The sequence below is a fragment of the Ranitomeya imitator genome, chromosome 4 (assembly GCF_032444005.1).
Source record: "Ranitomeya imitator isolate aRanImi1 chromosome 4, aRanImi1.pri, whole genome shotgun sequence".
NCBI lineage: Eukaryota > Metazoa > Chordata > Amphibia > Anura > Dendrobatidae > Ranitomeya > Ranitomeya imitator.
This window is the reverse complement of record NC_091285.1, coordinates 721,923,494-721,943,620: the sequence shown is the minus strand read 5'-3', so window position 1 is coordinate 721,943,620 and position 20,127 is coordinate 721,923,494. Positions and strand designations below refer to the sequence as shown.

The following is a 20,127-nucleotide window of genomic DNA, read 5'->3' as shown; positions in this document are numbered from 1 at the left end:
TGCACACGGTGTTTTCTCAGCCAAGAAAACCAAGGCCTGGTTCAAGAGGCAAAAAATCAAGGTGTTGCAGTGGCCTAGTCAGTCTCCTGACCTTAACCCAATTGAAAACTTGTGGAAGGAGCTCAAGATTAAAGTCCACATGAGACACCCAAAGAACCTAGATAACTTGGAGAAGATCTGCATGGAGGAGTGGGCCAAGATAACTCCAGAGACCTGTGCCGGCCTGATCAGGTCTTATAAAAGACGATTATTAGCTGTAATTGCAAACAAAGGTTATTCCACAAAATATTAAACCTAGGGGTTGAATAATAATTGACCCACACTTTTATGGTTAAAATTTATAAAAATAAATCCTGCTCTTGTTTGAAGTTTGAAGGCTCTAACTTATTTGCATCTTATTAAACCTGCTAAATCTGCAGAGGGTTGAATACTACTTGTAGGCACTGTATTTCCCCCACTGTATATACCTCCATTATTTGTAAAAGAGGCATTGAGGCTATGAACAGATTACTCATGGAAGCTAATGTAGACATCAAAATTAGAGATTTCTGTTCCGATCTCTTAGAATTAGTTTTGAAAGAAAACTTTTTCCTATTCCAAGATACATGCTATGTCAAGACCCAAGGGACTGCAATGGGATCAAATGTAGCGCCCCTTATGCAATCGCTTATGTCATCATTTGAAGATGATCACATATATTCACATCCACTTTCTCTACAACACTCAACCATTTGGAGAAGATATATGGATGACATATTTTGCACTTGGGATGGCCCACTTGAAACTTTACAAGAGTTTGATCCCCATATTACAGTATCTGACCTGAACTCAGATTCACTCTGCTGTACAGGATAGATAGAATTAGCTTCCTAGACACTAGTGTGCAAGGACGAGAAAGGGACTCTCTCCACTGATCTCTCTACTAAAGAGACAGACCACAACAGCATCCTGCACTACTCCAGTTTCCATCCCCTTCCACTAGAAAGTCTATCCCCAAATCACAATTTCAAAGGATCGATAGGATAGTCTCAGAAGAAGAAACCAAACCGATTAGACTTGGTGAAATGGAGAAAACATTTGCAGCTAGGAAGTATCCAACAAATCTGCTTCCAATGATAGAAAACAGTCCCCTTGCTTCGAAACCTAAGAGAAATATCAAAAGGATGGCGTTTGTTCACACCTACCACCCATACTCCCACCGGATGCACACTACTGTCCGCAAACATTGGGCGATTCTTCGCAATAGCTGCCCATCCATTACAGAATTCCAGGCTCCGCTTCTCCCATGCTAAAAGACAAACTGGTTAGAGCAGATATTGGCTCAGGATCAGAGGTCCCCAGAGAAACCTTTCTACGGACACAGAAACACACCGGATTACGTACCGGTAATGCTCTTTTATAGAGCCACGACAGCACCCACTGAGAGAGGGGATCCGCCCCTAGGAACAGGAAACCCTACGGAGAGATAAAAGGGGCGCTCCCCCTCGCTCCCACAGTTTGGGTTACAGAGATTGCGAGGAACCGCCCACCAGTTTTAGTAAACAATTCTTTATCATCATTCATTATAATTTAACTATGTATAAGTACAAGAATCCACCACCCTTAACAGTGCTCATATGTACACTAATATATATAAATGGGAGGGAAGTGAAGGGGTGCTGTCGTGGCTCTATAAAAGAGCATTACCGGTACGTAATCCGGTGTTTTCTCTTCGCCACGGCAGCACCCACTGAGAGACTTTCAGAGATAGTTATTTGGGGGGGATTATCGTATTAAGGACTGATCTACCGAAACACAAGTCAGTGGAGGCAGATAGATCTAATCTATAGTGACTATAGAAGGAGAAGACCAGGTTGCGGCCTTACATATGAGTTCTATAGGAACCTCTGCTCGCTCTGCCCAGGATGATGCTATCGCCCGGGTGGAATGTGCCTTCACAGTCTCAGGTGGATTCTCCCCTTTAGATGAATAGGCCAGGTATATCGCCTCCCGAATCCATCGGGATAGTGTGCCTTTTGTAACACCAGATCCTTTCCTTTGACCCTGGAAGGAAACAAAGAGAGCCCTGCTCTTCCTCCAGGCGCTAGTCCTATCCAGATAAGTTATTATAGCCCTTCTCACATCTAAAGTATGGTACTTCTCTTCCTCCTGGTCTGTAGGATTATTATAGAAAGAAGGAAGAAGGATCTCTTGAGATCTATGGAATTTTGTACACATTTTAGGTAGGTAGGAAGGGTCTGTTTTCAGGACAATTCTATCAGGAAATATTGACATAAAGGGAGGATCTACTGATAGCGCCTGTATGTCACCTACTCTTCTTGCCGATACTAACGCGACAAGAAGAACGGTCTTAAGTGAAATATATTTAATGTGAGCTAAGTCTAGAGGCTCAAATGGATGACCTGTTAAGGCTTCCAGGACCAAATTAATATCCCAAGGAGGCATCTGCGGAATCTGAACTGGATCTGATCTCTGGCAAGCTGAAATAAATCTAGCTATCCATCTATTACCCGCAACATTGTGACTATACAAGGCCCCTAGAGCAAAAACTTGTACTTTCAGAGTATTAACTGAAAGACCTAGGTCGCGTTCTTTTTGAAGAAATTCTAGAATAGTGGAGACGGGAATTTCACTAGATAACGCCGATGGATAGAGATTTAGAAATTTCTTCCACACTCTCACATATATGTCAGTAGTGGATCTTTTTCTACTTGTTAACAAGGTATTAATTACCCTATCGGAGAAGCCTCTTAGTTTTAACAGCTGCCTCTCAAATTCCAGGCTGTCAACCTTAGTCCCTTCACATGAGGGTGGTTGAAGGGTCCCTGGGAAAGAAGATCCTGATCCTCCGGGAGGATCCACGGATCCGAGATAGACATGGCTCTGAGCAGGGAAAACCATGGTCTTTTTGGCCAAAATGGGGCAATCAGGATTATATTTGCCCGGTCCTCCCTTATCTTCCTGATTACTGTTGGTAGAAGAATCAGAGGAGGAAAAGCGTATGCTTTCTGAAATGTCCAAGGAGTCTGAAGGGCATCGAGAATGTCGGGATTGTCGGCCCGGAACATTGAAGCGAATCTTTTTAGTTGTCGGTTTTGTCTTGTGGCGAAGAGATCTATCTCGGGTGTACCCCATTTCATAGTTATCATTTTGAAAATTTGATGATTTAGGACCCACTCTCCTTGGTGGAGGGTATGACGACTGAGGAAGTCTGCTCTTGAGTTGTCCACTCCTCTGACATGTAGCGCTGACAGGGACAGAAGATGTTCTTCGGCTATGGTTAGAATGTCTTCGGTTATAGACATGAGCGTTCCTGATCTTGTTCCTCCTTGATGATTGATATAGGCGACTGATGTCATGTTGTCGGACAGAATTCTGGTATGTGTCCCGTGTAGCTGCGGAAGGAATTCACATAGAGCATGATAGATAGCTTTTAGCTCTCTTATATTAGAAGAGTCGTCTGACTCCGTGACTGACCATAATCCTTGGACTAAATGGTCTTTTAAATGTGCGCCCCAGCCAGTAGGACTGGCATCAGTATATATTATATTTGAGGGTTTAACTACCCAGGGGACTCCACTGACCAGGTCTTTTGGATCTAGCCACCATATCAGAGATTGGATTACATTATTAGAAAGGGAAATTTTAATATTTAAATGACCATGAGATTTTTCTTCTTCATGTAAAATTGCATACTGTAAATGCCTCGAGTGAAATTGGGCCCATGGATCCGCTGGAATACATGACGTGAAGGAGCCAAGAAGGAACATGCCTTCTCTCAAAGAAATTAGGGGTTTATCTATTACTGACTGAACTTTATTCCTGACCGTTATCTGTTTATTTTCCGGAAGGAAACATTTCTGGCTTGTAGAATCTAATATAATCCCTAGGAAAATTTGCCGAGTTGTTGGGATAAGTCTAGATTTTTCCCAGTTTATTATCCAACCCAAACTTTGCAGAGATGCTATCATATCACACAACCGTTGTTGACATTGCGAAGGAGAATTTCCTACTACTAAGATGTCATCTAAGTAGGGAATTACGAGAGTGTCTTCTAGTCTTAGATATGACATTACCTCCACCATTAGTTTAGTGAATACTCTTGGGGCTATAGATCAGAGGTCCCCAACTCCAGTCCTCAAGGCCCACCAACATGTCATGTTTTCAGGATTTCCTTAGTTTTGCCCAGGTAATAATTGCATCACCTGTGCAATGCAAAGGAAATCCTGAAAACATGACCTGTTGGTGGGCCTTGAGGACTGGAGTTGGGGACCTCTGCTATAGATAGCCCAAAAGGCATTGCAGTATACTGAAAGTGTCGGACACACCCATTCAATACAATCGCTACCCGTAGATATTGTTGATGCTCTGCATAAATAGGTAGATGGTAATACGCATCTTTAAGGTCGAGAACTGTCATAAAGCAATAGGGAAACAGGAGTTTAATGGTGGACCGGATAGATTCCATCTTAAAGGTTTGATTTTCTAGGTAGATGTTTAATTTTTTAAGATTAATAATAGTTCTGAATGTTCCATCTGGTTTCGGAATCAAAAATAACGGGGAATAGAATCCCTTTCCCTCCTGTAGGAATGGAACCTCCACCAAGACTCCCTTAGCTAGGAGATTTATTACCTCCTGCTCCAATGCCTCTTGTTGTAACTGAGACTTTAATGAAGTCAATAGAAATGAGTCCGGAGGGACTCGGGAAAATTTTAATTGTAACCCAGAGGCAATAAGGTTATTTGCCCAAATATTTGCTGTTATGGCCCGCCATTCATTAGCGAAGGAGGACAATCTGCCTCCCACAGGTAGATCTGTCCTAACGGGGTTTTTCTTCAAACTTGAAAGGGCGCTTCCCAAAGAACGCACCCTTTTGTTTTGTGTCTCTTGTGGCCCAGCGATCCTGGTTCTTAAACTCCTTCCTTTTATTAAATGCGGGCTTTCGGAACGCTCTCCTATAAAATGGAACGTAATTATTACTATTTGGAAAGCCTTTCTTCCTTTCCCCTGCTTTAGTTAAGATCTCATCCAGTTTGGTACCAAACAGGTACTCACCCTGACATGGGAGGCTGCATAACTTAGATTTGGTTTGAGGGTCACCTTTCCAGCCCTTAAGCCATAGGGCCCTACGTGCTGCATTGGTTAATCCTGCCGACTTGGCTGCCAGGCGTATAGAGTCGGCAGATGAGTCCGCTAGAAAGGCTGTGGCACCTCTAATTAGGGGTATAGAGGACAATAATTTCTCTCGAGAGAGAGACCTCCTTTCAGCCCTTCTTCCAAGTCACTCAGCCAAACAAGCATGGATCTTGCGGTGCATGTGGCTGAGATTGCCGGTTTAAAGGCCCCTGCAGAAGTCTCCCATGCTCTTTTAAGGAGCGAATCGGCTTTGCGATCTAGAGGATCTTGTAACGAGCCTGAATCCTCTACAGGCAGTAAGGATTTCTTTGATGTAGACGCCACAGCTGCGTCTACTTTTGGGGCTTTTGACCATGTTGTGAATTCTTCATCATTAAAGGGGTAGCGTCTCTTTGAGGATGGTGGTAACCCCCTCTGCCCCTGGCTTTCCCACTCTTTTTTGATCAGACTTTTTACTGCCGTTATTACCGGAAAAGAGGGTCTCTTCTTTTCGGATAGGCCAGCAAACATAATGTCTTGCTGTGTTTTAGGGATTTTAAGATCTTCTATGCCCATGGTATTGCAAACTGATCTCACTAGATTGTCAATGCTATCTGTGGGGAAGCACGTATCCTGATCCTCATCTGAGGATATCTCCTGCTGCGATCTATCTGAGTTTGCTTCCTCTAGCTCAGACGGCTGATCGGATACAGGTGAAACGTATTCTCTTTTCTCCTTAATACGTGGCTCTCTGTCAACGCTTTGTAGGGCTCGTAATTCTTCCCTAATCATGGCCCTTATATCTTCTGATTTAACTGAGGCTTCCTCACGTAACGTTGATTTTATACATGAATCACATAGCCTTTTAGTGTAACTATCCGGAAGGGGCTGGATACATAACGCACACTGCTTGTGTTTCGCTTTTTCCTTCCTTTTTGCCTATTATAAAGGGAGAGGGACAATAATCAGACTAGTGGGGTAGATGCACACTCACCCAGAAGCTGACCGATCAGGTACCGGCTGAGGAGGAGACACAGATGCAGGTGGCTTCCTTTTGGACGATCCGCTCTGCCTAGAGCGGCTGCTGCTGCTGGCATGGCTGCGAGGGGTGACGGTGGTAACCTCTAGAGAAGGTACCGCAGGCTCTCTTGCAGAATCCATTCTGGACGCCGGGATGCAGCGCCGGCGTCCTTTTCACATGGGGGCCGCCATGTTCTTCCTGTTGAACCCGGAAGTGCTAACCACTTCCGGGTCGCGGCCATATTGGATACTCCGGCGCTGTTACCGGCTTCAGCGCCGGCATCGTATCACTCCTCCGCACCCCGGAAGCTTACCAGCACTTCCGGGGGCATACACTGGGCTCCACACCGCACAGGCGTCCGCCGAGGACGGCGCGACGCTACCACCTGGTGCTTGCCCCGCAGACCGCCGGACATCTGCCGCGAACCGGCCCCCACGACCCGGTCTCGCGACGTCTGCCAGCAGAGGGGGGAAAACTGAATCAGCACCCCCGACGCTGCATCCAGTCCTGGAGCCCTTGCCGTCCTCACAGGTAAACTGCGCAAGCGGCGTCCAGGCTGGGAATCTTCTTCTCCGTGGATCTTCCCGTAGGAACAGGAAACCAAACTGTGGGAGCGAGGGGGACCGCCCCTTTTATCTCTCCGTAGGGTTTCCTGTTCCTAGGGGCGGATCCCCTCTCTCAGTGGGTGCTGTCGTGGCGAAGAGAAAACAGTAAATTTCCATGTTTAAACTGCATTAATAATATAGGAAAAGGTCACCTCATATTTCACGCACGGACCAGCCAGGGAATTCCCATGAAAGCTTTCTTTACATGTGAGTCCACGTTTGTAGTGTATGCCATCAAATGTCCCGGTGGCCTCATCTTTGTCGGTGAGACCACACAGTTAGAGACAGGAACTTCCAACACTAATCCAATATCAGGTGCAACAAGACGCAATTACCTCTTCCATTTCATTTCCAAAAGAATGGGGCACAGCATTACGCAATCTAGATTTCAGATTCTGGAACAAATTGAGCCATCTAGAAGAGGACAAGGTGGGATTAAAACCTAAAGAGAAGTGAAGCTTTTTGGATCTTCTCCTTACAGACTTTGGAACTAAAAGGCCTCCACAGAGGCTATGAGAGGGTGGTTAGCGTCCTCCAAGTTCTATCAAATCGACGCCCCTCTTTGGAGAAAATATTAAGTCTTTCCTTCCCTACTGTACCTTGTTTTGTATTTATGCTTGTATGGTTTCCTAATTCGGCCGTTATACAATGGCTGACAGCGCTTTACCACAGTGACGCTACTCGCAACTCCATGTGCTGACATTCCTCCCTCGCAGGCATACAGACACAGCCATCACACATCTCATGCATGTCTTCTGCATTATACAAGGATTTTAGATGTACATATACTACTGTTCGTAATTTTTCACAGAATCATAGAATGGTAGAGTTGGAATGGACCTCCTGAGTCATCTGGTCCAACCCCTGCTCAATGCAGGATTTACTAAATCATCCCAGACAGATGTCTGTCCAGCCTCTGGTTGAAGACTTTCATTGAAGGAGAACTCGCCACCTCTCGTGGCAGCCTGTTCTAGTCATTGATCACCTCACTGTCAAAAAGTTTTTTCTAATATCTAATCTGTGTCTTCTCCCATTCAGTTTCATCCCATTGCTTCTAGTCTTTCCTTGTGCAAATGAGAATAAAGATGATTCTTCTACAATGTGACAGCCCTCGAGATATTTGTAGACAGCTATTTAGTCTCCTCTCAGTCTTCTCTTACAAGCTAAACATTCCCAAATCCTGTAACCGTTCCTCATAGGACATGGTTTGCAGACCGGTCACCATTCTGGTCGCTCTTCTCTGAACTTGCTCCAGTTTGTTGATGTCTGTTTTAAAATGTGCCCAAAACTGGACCCAGTATTCCAGATGAGGTCTGACCAAGGAGGAGTAGAGGGCAAAAATGACTTCACGTGATCTAGACTGTATGCTCCTGTTAATACATCCCAGAATTGTATTTGTTCTTTTTGCTGCTGCATCACACTGTTGACTCATGTTCAGTTTATGATCTATTACTATACCCAAGTCTTTTTCACATGTGCTGTTGCTTAGCCCTATTCCTCCCATACTGTATATGCTTTTTTCATTTTTATTGCCCAGATGTAGTACTTTGCATTTTTCCTTGTTAAAAACCATTCTGTTAGTTGTTGCCCACTGCTCCAGTTTATTTATATCTTTTTGAATCCTCTCTCTCTTCTCTGGTATTAGCTATCCCTCCGAGCTTTGTGTCATCAGCAGGTTTAATCAGTTTACCCTCAATTCCTTCATCTAAATCATTGATAAAGATGTTGAACAATACAGGGCCCAGGACAGAGCCCTGTGGTACCCCAATTGAGACATTCTTCCAACTGGATGTGCAGCCATTTACGACCACTCTTTGGGTCCGATCACTAAGCCAGTTATGAATCCACCTAAAAGTTGCCCTGTCCATTTCATACTTAGTCATTTTTTCAATAAGGATGGTGTGAGATACTTTGTCAAATGCTTTGCTGAAGTCAAGATATATTATATCTACAGCATTTCCCTGATCCACCCAGTCAGTGATTCTGTCATAGAAGGAAATTAAGTTAGTCTGGCATGACTTATTAGTTAGAAACCCATGCTGACTCTGGTTAATCACTTCATTCTTATCCAGGTACTTACATACATATTGTTTAAAAATTTGTTCAAAGATCTTTCCTGGTATAGACGTCAGACTTACTGTCCTATTGTTCCCTGGATCCACCTTCTTCACTTTTTTGAAGATAGGAACAAATTTTCTCTTCTCCAATCTTCTGGGACTTCTTGTTTTCTCCCAAAAATTTGAAAGATTATGGAGAGTGGTTCAAAAATGTCTTCTGCCATCTCCTTCAGTACTCTGGGGTGTAATTCATCTGGACCTGGAGACTTGAATTCATTTATGTTAGCTAAGTGTTTCCTCACTATCTTTCTGTTTATAGATAGCCTGGACCCTTCTATTCCTTTAATAGGACAGTGAAGATCAGAAGATGTTACATTTCCTTTCTGAGAGAAAACAGATGCAAAATAGGAATTTAATAGTTCGACTTCTCAACATCCTTTCTTACCATTTCATCATTTTCATCCTGTAAAAAACCTGTAGCATTTTTTACTTTTGACATATCCCCAAAATCGTTTTATTGCTTCTGACTTGCAAGCCTTTTGCCCGTATATATGAAAATACATGAACCCTTTCCTCGCTCACCCAGGTACAATATGACCACCCAAGTTCACCACTCTCACACTGGAAGTCTCCGCTCCTCTATACACTACTGGCTGGAACATCCCACTGGACTCTCCCCAGTTCTCTCACAAGACTTTCCTGTATCCTTTGCACCTTACATTTTGCTGTAACCATGAGTCTTCTGTAAATTGCTTTTTCTTGACTTCCCAATCAATAAATGGTTCATTTTGTTTAGGTATTCACTCTCCTGGGATACGATTGTTTTGCTACACGACTTATGGCTTTTGATAAGAATATTTTCATTATGATTTAGTTTTTTGCATTTGTTTTGCATTGAATTGATTTGCCTTATTAGAATGTAGTCACGTGTATGACACATCCTTCTTCCTTTTTGTATATCCCTCTAGTTTCTGATGAAGGTCTGATACAGACCGAAACCGTTCAAAACTAATGTATGCAAAATAAAGGACAACACTTCACCTGAGTGCCAAGTCTAGGGAAGGGTTAATGTCAGTGTGGAGACACGGGGGTCAGCAAGTGGTCTCACCCACTGGCACATGGACCAGGACTCACCTCCCCTGAGTGCCAAGTCTAAGGAAGGGTTAATGTCAGTGTGGAGACACGGGGGTCAGCAGGTGGTCTCACCCACTGGCACATGGACCAGGACTCACCTCCCCTGAGTGCCAAGTCTAGGGAAGGGTTAATGTCAGTGTGGAGACACGGGGGTCAGCAAGTGGTCTCACCCACTGGCACATAGACCAGGACTCACCTCACCCGAGTGCCACATCTAGGAAAGGGTTAATGTCAGTGTGGAGACACGGGGGTCAGGTGGTCTCACCCACTGGTACATGGACGAGGACTCACCTCACCCGAGTGCCACATCTAGGGAAGGGTTAATGTCAGTGTGGAGACACGGGGTCAGCAGGTGGTCTCATCCACTGATGCATGGACCAGGACTCATCTCACCTGAGTGCCACGTCTAGGGAAGGATTAATGTCAGTGTGGAGACACGGGGGACAGCAGGTGGTCTCACCCACTGGCACATGGACCAGGACTCATCTCACCTGAGTGCCACGTCTAGGGAAGGATTAATGTCAGTGTGGAGACACGGGGGACAGCAGGTGGTCTCACCCACTGGCACATGGACCAGGACTCACCTCACCCGAGTGCCACATCTAGGGAAGGGTTAATGTCAGTGTGGAGACACGGGGGACAGCAGGTGGTCTCACCCACTGGCACATGGACCAGGACTCACCTCACCCGAGTGCCACATCTAGGGAAGGGTTAATGTCAGTGTGGAGACATGGGGGTCAGCAGGTGGCCTCATCCACTGATGCATGGACCAGGACTTGCCTCACCCAAGTGCCACGTCTAGGGAAGGGTTAATGTCAGTGTGGAGACATGGGGGTCAGCAAGTGGTCTCACCCACTGGCACATGGACCAGGACTCACCTCACCCGAGTGCCACATCTAGGGAAGGGTTAATGTCAGTGTGGAGACACGGGGGACAGCAGGTGGTCTCACCCACTGGCACATGGACCAGGACTCACCTCACCCGAGTGCCAAGTCTAGGGAAGGGATAATGTCAGTGTGGAGACATGGGGGTCAGCAGGTGGCCTCATCCACTGATGCATGGACCAGGACTTGCCTCACCCAAGTGCCATGTCTAGGGAAGGGTTAATGTCAGTGTGGAGACACGGGGGTCAGCAGGTGGTCTCTGTCACGATAATGTAAGAATACCATTTAAGTGAGGGATTTTTTCAGAAGGTACATGGTTCCCGACACACTGTCTAGGAAGCTTTTCTTCTTGGTCTTGGCCTGCAGGCAACTCCCTCCCCCCGAATATAGCTGTAACTTCAAACTCTCACTCTCATTTCATCAGTCCATAAATCTTTGAAAAGTCAGTCTTAAGATATTTCTTGGCCCAGTCTTGATGTTTTATCTTATGTTTCTTGTTCAGAGGTGGTCGTTTTTCAGCCTTCCCTACATTGGCCATGTCCCTGAGTATCGCACACCTTGTGCTTTTTGTGACTCCAGTAACGTTGCAGCTCTGAAATATGGCAAAACTGGTGGCAAATGGCATCTTGGCAGCTTCACGCTTGAGTTTCCTCAATTCATGGGCAGTTATTTTGCGCCTTTTTTGCCCAACACGCTTCTTGCGACCCTGTTGGCTATTGGCCATGAAACTCTTGATTGTTCGGTGATCCCGCTTCAAAAGTTTGGCAATTTCAAGACTGCTGCATCCCTCTGCAAGACATCTCACAATTTTGGATTTTTCAGAACCGTCACATCTTTCTTCTGACCCATTTACCGAATTAAAGGAAGTTGCCTAATAATTACGCACACCTTATATAGGGTTCTGATGTCATTAGACAACACCGCTCCTCATTACAGAGATGCAGTCACCTGATTTACTGAATTGGTAGTTGGCTCTGAAGCCTGAACAGCTTGGAGTAGGACAACGTGTATAAAAAGTATCCTGTGATCAAAATACAACTTGCCGAATAATTCTGCACACAGTGTATAACGAACTGTCACATCCTCTGAGGTGAATTACGCTACCAATTTGGGTTGGCGCCGGACCCGTTACTACGTAGGAAATCAGGGCTGGTGGCAGCAGATTTGGCCTATGCGTTTGGGAGACTTTGTAGCAACGGCGGCGTTATTGTTCCCGCCTGAGTGGGAGTAGTTATATCATCCTCGCTGCAGTGTGCCCATTAGCCAGTACAAAGTAAGGCAGCCTTTCTGGTGACTAATTACCCTAGGTGTAGTACCCTGACTGACCTGAGGGTAAGGGGGCGCCAGAGAGCTGCAAGCTCCAAACTGGAACTGGGAAGTGGGATATAGATAAATCCCCTTCAGAAAGAACCAGGGGCAACCAAACAACCCCGGTTCATGACAAATTGGAGTGAGTGGTGGGGATGATAAAGGTATCCTCCTCGTGAACTTTGACATATTGATGACATACAGTGGGATTCCTGACAGTCCCATCCACTGACGCATGGACCAGGACTCACCTCACCTGGGTGCCAAGCCTAGGGTAGGGTTAATGTCAGTGTGGAGACACGGGGTCAGCAGGTGGTCTCATCCACTGGCGCATGGACCAGGACTCATTTCACCTGAGTGTCAAGTCTAGGGAAGGGTTAATGTCAGTGTGGAGACACTACAGACCACCATTGACGCTGACATTACCCTCTTCTCCACTATGGACCACCAGGGATGCTGATATTAACCCCTTCCCTGCTACAGACCACCATTGACGCTGACATCACCCTCTTCTCCACTATGGACCACCAGGAATGCGGATATTAACCGCTTCCCTGCTACAGACCACCAGGGATGCGGATATTAACCGCTTCCCTGCTACAGACCACCAGGGATGCGGATATTAACCCCTTCCCTGCTACAGACCACCAGGGATGCGGATATTAACCCCTTCCCTGCTACAGACCACCAGGGATGCTGATATTAACCGCTTCCCTGCTACAGACCACCAGAGATGCGGACATTAGCCTGTTCCCGGCTCTAGACCACCAGCAGTAACCTCACAATCAGTGTAAATCACGACCCCGTCCCCCATGATCATTCACCTCCCCCTTGTGAGTCTCCCACACAGGAGGAACAATGGGACGAGATGTAACTAACCTGCAGGAGGTCGAGGCAGCAGCCAGAGAGAATCTGGTACTTGTAGTGCACACCATAAACTCACATTCAGGCGCCAAGTCAGATACTGTGTTTATTGAGATATAGGATACAGTGCACATTTAATATAGCTCATTATAACTGCCAGGAACGTAGGTTGTCAGACACTTCTCATCATGCGTTAGCCATTTTGAACAGTTTTCTTGTTAATGCCAGCGATTTGTGGCCACCACCCCATGAGCGCCCGTGGTAGATGGCCAGGGGCGGTGGGGTGTGATGCTCTGCGGTGAAGCCGCCACCATATACATGTGGCTGAGGAGACTGCGATAATACTGAAATATCTAAAAGGAGTTTAGTCATATGACATTTAGGAATTATGTCGCGCTCGTCTCTGCAGATTTCTCCGGGACACTTTAATGAAATTATCCTGAAAAGAAGGAAAAATATAATTAAAATAAAGAAAGTGCAAACATGGAAAAAAGGAGGCTGGAGGGGAGGGGAGGGGAGGGGAGGAGATGAGGAAGAGGAGGACAGAGGTGGGGAGGAGAAAATTAAGAGAGGGAGAGGCAAAGAGAGGAGGAAGCGAAGGAAAGGAGAAAGAGAAGAAAGGAGGGGAGGAGATGAGGAAAATAGGGAGCGGAGGAGGAGAGAGGAGGGGAGGAAATCAAGAATAAAGAGAGGAGGAGAGAGGAGGGGAGGAGATGAGGAAGAGGAGGAGAAAGGTGGGGAGGAGAAAATTAAGAGAGGGAGAGGCAAAGAGTGGAGGAAGCGAAGGAGAGGAGAAAGAGAAGAAAGGAGGGGAGGAGACGAGGAAAATAGGGAGCGGAGGAGGAGAGAGGAGGGGAGGAGATCAAGAATAAAGAGAGGAGGAGAGAGGAGGGGAGGAGATGAGGAAGAGGAGGAGAAAGGTGGGGAGGAGAAAATTAAGAGAGGGAGAGGCAAAGAGTGGAGGAAGCGAAGGAGAGGAGAAAGAGAAGAAAGGAGGGGAGGAGACGAGGAAAATAGGGAGTGGAGGAGGAGAGAGGAGGGGAGGAGATCAAGAATAAAGAGAGGAGGAGAGAGGAGGGGAGGAGATGAGGAAGAGGAGGAGAGAGGTGGGGAGGAGAAAATTAAGAGAGGGAGAGGCAAAGAGAGGAGGAAGCGAAGGAGAGGAGAAAGAAGAAAGGAGGGGAGGAGATGAGGAAAATAGGGAGCGGAGGAGGAGAGAGGAGGGGAGGAGATCAAGAATAAAGAGAGGAGGAGAGAGGAGGGGAGGAGATGAGGAAGAGGAGGAGAGAGGTGGGGAGGAGAAAATTAAGAGAAGGAGAGGCAAAGAGAGGAGGAAGCGAAGGAAAGGAGAAAGAAGAAAGGAGGGGAGGAGATGAGGAAAATAGGGAGCAGAGGAGGGGAGGAGATAAAGAATAAAGAGAGGAGGGGAGGATATGAGGGAGAGGAGGAGAGAGGTGGGGAGGATAAAATTAAGAGAGGGAGAGGCAAAGAGAGGAGGAAGTGAAGGAGAGGAGAAAGAGAAGAAAGGAGGGGAGGAGATGAGGAAAATAGGGAGCGGAGGAGGAGAGAGGAGGGGAGGAGATCAAGAATAAAGAGAGGAGGAGAGAGGAGGGGAGGAGATGAGGAAGAGGAGGAGAGAGGTGGGGAGGAGAAAATTAAGAGAGGGAGAGTCAAAGAGTGGAGGAAGCGAAGGAGAGGAGAAAGAGAAGAAAGGAGGGGAGGAGATGAGGAAAATAGGGAGCGGAGGAGGAGAGAGGAGGGGAGGAGATCAAGAATAAAGAGAGGAGGAGAGAGGAGGGGAGGAGATGAGGAAGAGAGGGAGAGGAGAAGAGAGGAGGAACAGGAGAAAGGAGGGGAGGAGATGAGGAAAAGAGGGAGGAGAGGAGGTGATCAGGAAGAAAGAGGAGGGGAGGAGATGAGGAAGAGAGGGATTGGAGAAGAGAGGGAGAGGAGACGAGAAGAAAGAGAGGGACAGAAGAGAGGATGAAGAGGAGAGAGGAATAAGGGGAGAGAGAAGGAGAGGAGAAAAGATGAGCAAGAAGAGAGGAGGGGGAGGAGATTGGGAAGAAAGGGAGAGGAGAGAGGAGGGGAGTAGATGAGGAAGAGGAGGAGATGAGGAAGAGAGAGAGGAGGAAAAAGAGGGAGATGATGAAGAGGAGGGGAGGAGATGAGAAAGAGAGGGAGAGTATAAAGAGGAGAGAGGAATAAGAGGAGAGAGAGGAGAGAGAAGAAGAAGAAGAGATAAGAAAGAGGAAGAGAGAGGATGAAGAGGAGATGAGGAGAGAGGAGAGAGAAAGGGAGGAGATGAAGGAAGGAGAGGAGAAAGAGGATAAAGAGGAGAGAGGAGGGGAGGAGATGAAGAGATGGAGAGGAGAAGAGGAGATGAGGAGAAAAAAGGAAGAGGAAAGATGAGGGTAGAAGATGAGGAAGAGAGGAGAGGAGGAGATGAGGAAGAATGGGAGAGGAGAGAGAAGTGGAGGATATGAGAAAGAGTGGGAAAGGAGGAAGAGGAGGGGAGGAGATCAGGAAGAAGGGGAAAGATTAGGAAGAGGAGAGAGAAGAGGAGGAGAGAGAGAGGGAGAGAGGAGTAGGAGCAGGATATGAGGAAGAAGACAGAATGAGACAGGAGGAGAGAGAGGAGGCGGGAGAACAAATAAAGAGGAGATGAAAACAGGTGCGTCTGTGTTTGCTGAATCCGCCAGAATGTCGCAATGGCAAAAAAAAAAATGTGGACTATCATGTCTAATATATTGTGGATGCTGCTTCCTTGGCAACTTGTTGGAGCCCTAACTCTGGCAAGGGCGGGAAACGCTGTGTCTGTGGATCACAGAGGGGCCTGCTGTTAGTTAGCCATGCAGATGGCACACAATTGCCCAGCGAGTCTTTGCAGGCCAATTAACAGAGCTTTATTACCCATTTTTCGCCACATTAGTGACTCTTACTATTCTCTCCTCTCTATTATACATATGTTTCTTGGATACATTGATGATCCCTTCTATCTAATATTCCTGGACGGTTCCCCCGATGTTCTGCTTCTTGTCTCTATCATTGTGCCAACACTGCAGTTTTTCTTCATCATTTCTTATAGTTCACTCTGTGCATTTTATGTGTCTTATACATTTGTCTCCATTTTTACATAACTTTTTCCCTCCATGTTTATTTTGTATCTTGTCTCCTTAATCTTGTGCACATTCTGCTCTTATATCTGTTTATTTTCTTGCTTTAAGGCCATGACCGAGGTCCACAGATGACTGATCGCTGGCCATTATACACACTGGAGACATCGGATGACACTTCAGTTAAGTTACATTTGATTTTCGGTTTGCACCTCTGGGAGAGCCGTGGTTATTTTCTTTTGCTCTTCTGGCCACAACCAGAGCCTTTTTCAAGCTTGTATTTTCTGAAATAAATCCTGACCTATTAAATTCAGGGCCATGGTTGGATAGTGGGTTATTTTGCATGACCGTAAGGTAGCCAAAATATTCCACACAAGACAATTCCAAGTTGCGGACAACTCAAGATGAGCATGGTGAGAAGTGGGAAGACAACAACTTGAGACAAGCGTTGCAAGAAGTGAGAGGATGACAACCTGAGACAAGCATGGCGAGAAGTGGGAGGATGACAACTCGAGACGAGTGTAGCGAAAAGTAGGAGAATGACAACTCGAGACAAACAGGGTGAGACATGAGAGAACGACAACTCGAAATGAGCGTGGCGAGAAGTGGGAGGATGACAACTTGAGGCGAGTGTAGCGAGAAGTGGGAGGATGACAACTCGAGAGAAGTGGGGCAAGAAGTGGGAGGGCGACAACTTGAGAAAAGTGTGGTGAGAAGTGGGAGGATGACAACTTGAGACGAGTGGGCGAGAAGTGGGAGGATGACAACTCGAGAGGAGCGGGGCAAGAAGTGGGAGGGCAACAACTCGAGAGTAGAGGGGCAAGAAGTGGGAGAGCGACAACTCGAGAGGAGAGGGGCAAGAAGTGGGAGGGCGACAACTCGAGAGGAGAGGGGCAAGAAGTGGGAGAGCGACAACTCGAGATGAGAGGGGCAAGAAGTGGGAGGGCGACAACTCGAGAGGAGAGGGGCAAGAAGTGGGAGGGCGACAACTCGAGAAAAGTGTGGTGAGAATTGGGAGGACGACAACTCGAGACGAGTGGGGCGAGAAGTGGGAGGATGACAACTCGAGACGAGTGTAGCGAGAAGTGGGAAGACAACAACTCGAGATGAGTGGGACGAAAAGTGGGAGGACAACAACTCAAGATGAGAGGGGCAAGTGTGGCGAGACGTGGGAGGATGACAACTAGAGAGAAGCATGATGAGAAGAGAGAGGACGACAACTCGAAGCTTGAAGTAAGTTCATGAAACCTAAAATGTAAAGTTTCTACATGTAGGTTCACGACTGGTAACAAATGTGTGGCAACAATGACAGTATGACTGGGAGGTGTATGGCATAATTAAAAAGTGAAAAAAAAGTACAGATAACAGTCCTGCTTCTAGACTGGCATCACACAACACATCCTTTACTGCTATGGCTCCGTACATTTTTTCTCCGCAAATGAGGACTCCTTGACCAGTTACTCTGTGGTAATAATCTCCCACATGTCGTCTAGAGATGGTCACGTTCCGCTTTTTTCCTCCATAACTGGTCATTTTCTTATTCAGTGGCCACAATAAGTCTGAGCTCTGACCTACGGGCCAGTCTTATGGCTCCGCCATGTGTGGGCACTGCTAGGCCAGTCACAGAGGGCACAGTGGACATGGCCAGTCACAGAGGGCACAGAGTGCACAGCTGGACAGGTCACAAAGGCCGCATTGTGGGTGACATTTCTAGAACATTAGGTTCATTCATGTAATCAATCCATCAGATGTCCATTGTCATCTGCTTCAAGTGGCATCACTCAATTCGCCCTAGCGAAAACCACAATCCAACATAGAAGCAACTACTCACCAGGTACAGGCCGGTGCCCAACAATATCGCCTTCAGCGTCACCTCCAGGTCCAGCGGGAAGGAAACAAAAATTTGATCACCCTCCATCTTGATCATTCCCACGACATGCTGCTCATCCTGAGACTTTACCTGGGAGAGAGACAGAGAGATTTGTCTCCTGAAACATAATAGTTGGAATTGAGAGACCTCAGTGGTTGATACCTTTTAATGGCGAACTGAAAAGATGGTAACAAATTGCAGCTTTCGAGACTACACAGGACTCTACATCAGGCATAGACTAATATGACATCTGAAGAATCACATATTCATACACAACACAGCACAGAACTGTCATTATGGGACAGTGATAAACAGTTGTGTCCATAAATATTGGAATAGTTCATAGATGAGGAATGAATGTTTTATTGTCCTCTGATTGGGGTCTCCTTCTTTGTTATGATGCCCCCACAAGGTTTGAGGAGCAAATTCCTTAACTGATGTAAAAAGACATAAATCCATGCGACACATTCATTTCTGCACTGTGTGTCAAAGGTCGTCATTAGTGATGAGCGAGTATACTCATTCCTAGGGTTTTCCCCACATGCATTCAGGCTGGCCAGTAGCTGTAAATCATTCCGCTGCGGTGATGAAAACTAAATCTCAGAGCACTAAAAAATACTCGGAGGACACCCGAGCGTGCTCTGGAAAACCCCAGAAAAGAGTATACTCGCTCATCAGTCGTCATCAGTTTATATTCCCAGACTCTTCTGTCTCTCTGAGATTTGAAGTTACCTTTTAATACAAGTAATTTCATGTCCATAATGTTATGATCTGGGAGACAGAAATGTATTGCCACAGGTAGATCCATTCTTTTTTCTCTTATTGTGTGGCGATGAGAGTTCATCCTTGTTCTCAGTTTCTGCCCTGTCTCCCCCACATACAGACCCCCAGTTGGACATTTCGTACAAATAATTAGGCACACCACATTAGAAGTGACGCAGCTGAAAGTACCTGGGATCTTGTAGTCCTGATGTGAGTTGAGGATCTTTATCTTGTCCGTGGTCATTATAAATGGACGGGTTTTACATTTTTTCTGGTTGCAAGGAAAGGTTCCTGCAGCTGTTGGAGAGGACAGGGATCTTCTGACAATGATGTTTCTTAGATTTGGGGGCTGCCTAAAACACAGTAGTGGGGGGTCTGGGGAAATGGATTGTAATCGGGCATCTTTTTGTAGTAAAGGTTGTAATTTCCGTGCAGCTCCCCTTTGCACCTCCAGATTTGGATTGTAGGTGACCACTAGAGGTACCCGATTATTTTCTTCTTTAGCTTTGTAATGTAGCAGGTGATTCCTTGATATTCTGGTGGCTCTTGTAATCTGGTTTTCAATTGTTCTTGGATGGTCGCCCTGATTCAAAAAGGTCTTTCTGAGGCGACCAAGCTGTTCATCCCTGTCCATTGGGTTGGAACGATTGTATCTGATGGCTTGGCTGTAGACAATAGAGTTTTTTATGTGTTTTGGATGGAAACTGTCCCATTTAAGGTATGTTGGACGGTCGATCGGCTTCTGATACAGGGATGTCTCTATTTTATTGTTCTGCAGCTTAATGATGGTGTCCAAAAAGTTAATTTCAGTGCAGGAGTAGCTGAGTGTCAAGTTGATGGTGGGATGAAATTGATTAAACTTTTCATGGAACGTCTTTAGCTGTGGCTCAGACTCCGTCCAGATGATTAAAATGTCATCACTATAGCGGTAGTACGCCAGAGGCCTGATGGGACATGAGGACAAAAAGTCACTTTCAAGCTTGGCCATGAAAAGATTTGCATACTGTGGGGCCATTTTACTTCCCATTGCTGTGCCAGTCTCCTGTAGATAGATCTTGTCAAATTCAAAGTAATTGTGGGTGAAGATGAATTTTAAGTTTCACCACAGAGTCTGCATCAGTCCCTGTGCTTTCCAGGAAGAAGTTGCAGCCATTTAATCCATCCTGGTGTGGGATATTGGAGTACAAAGATTCCACATCCATGGTGGCCAGGATGGTTCCTGTTATGATCCGGTGACCTTGGAGCAGCATGAAAACTTTCACTGGAGTAGGTGGTCACTATACTGACCGCAAATCCTGATCTTAACTAGAAGTAGCCGTGGAGTGTACCTAACCAATCCTAGACACCTCGTCACAGCCGGAGGACTAAATACCCCTAAAGACGGAAATAG

General features: G+C 46.2%; 1 protein-coding gene across 1 annotated transcript in view; it reads right to left on the bottom strand.

Moving 5' to 3' along the window:
* Nucleotides 1-13,077: 13,077 nt before the first annotated feature.
* LOC138677456 (phospholipid scramblase 2-like) overlaps nucleotides 13,078-20,127 on the bottom strand; it is a 74,730-nt gene continuing 67,680 nt past the window's right edge. The window contains exons 7-8 of the mRNA XM_069767612.1: nucleotides 17,937-18,065; nucleotides 13,078-13,428 (exon numbers count right to left, since the gene is read on the bottom strand). Coding sequence (XP_069623713.1) covers nucleotides 13,369-13,428; nucleotides 17,937-18,065 — 189 coding nt within the window. The 3' untranslated portion in view covers nucleotides 13,078-13,368. The remainder of the gene's footprint in view (nucleotides 13,429-17,936; nucleotides 18,066-20,127) is intronic.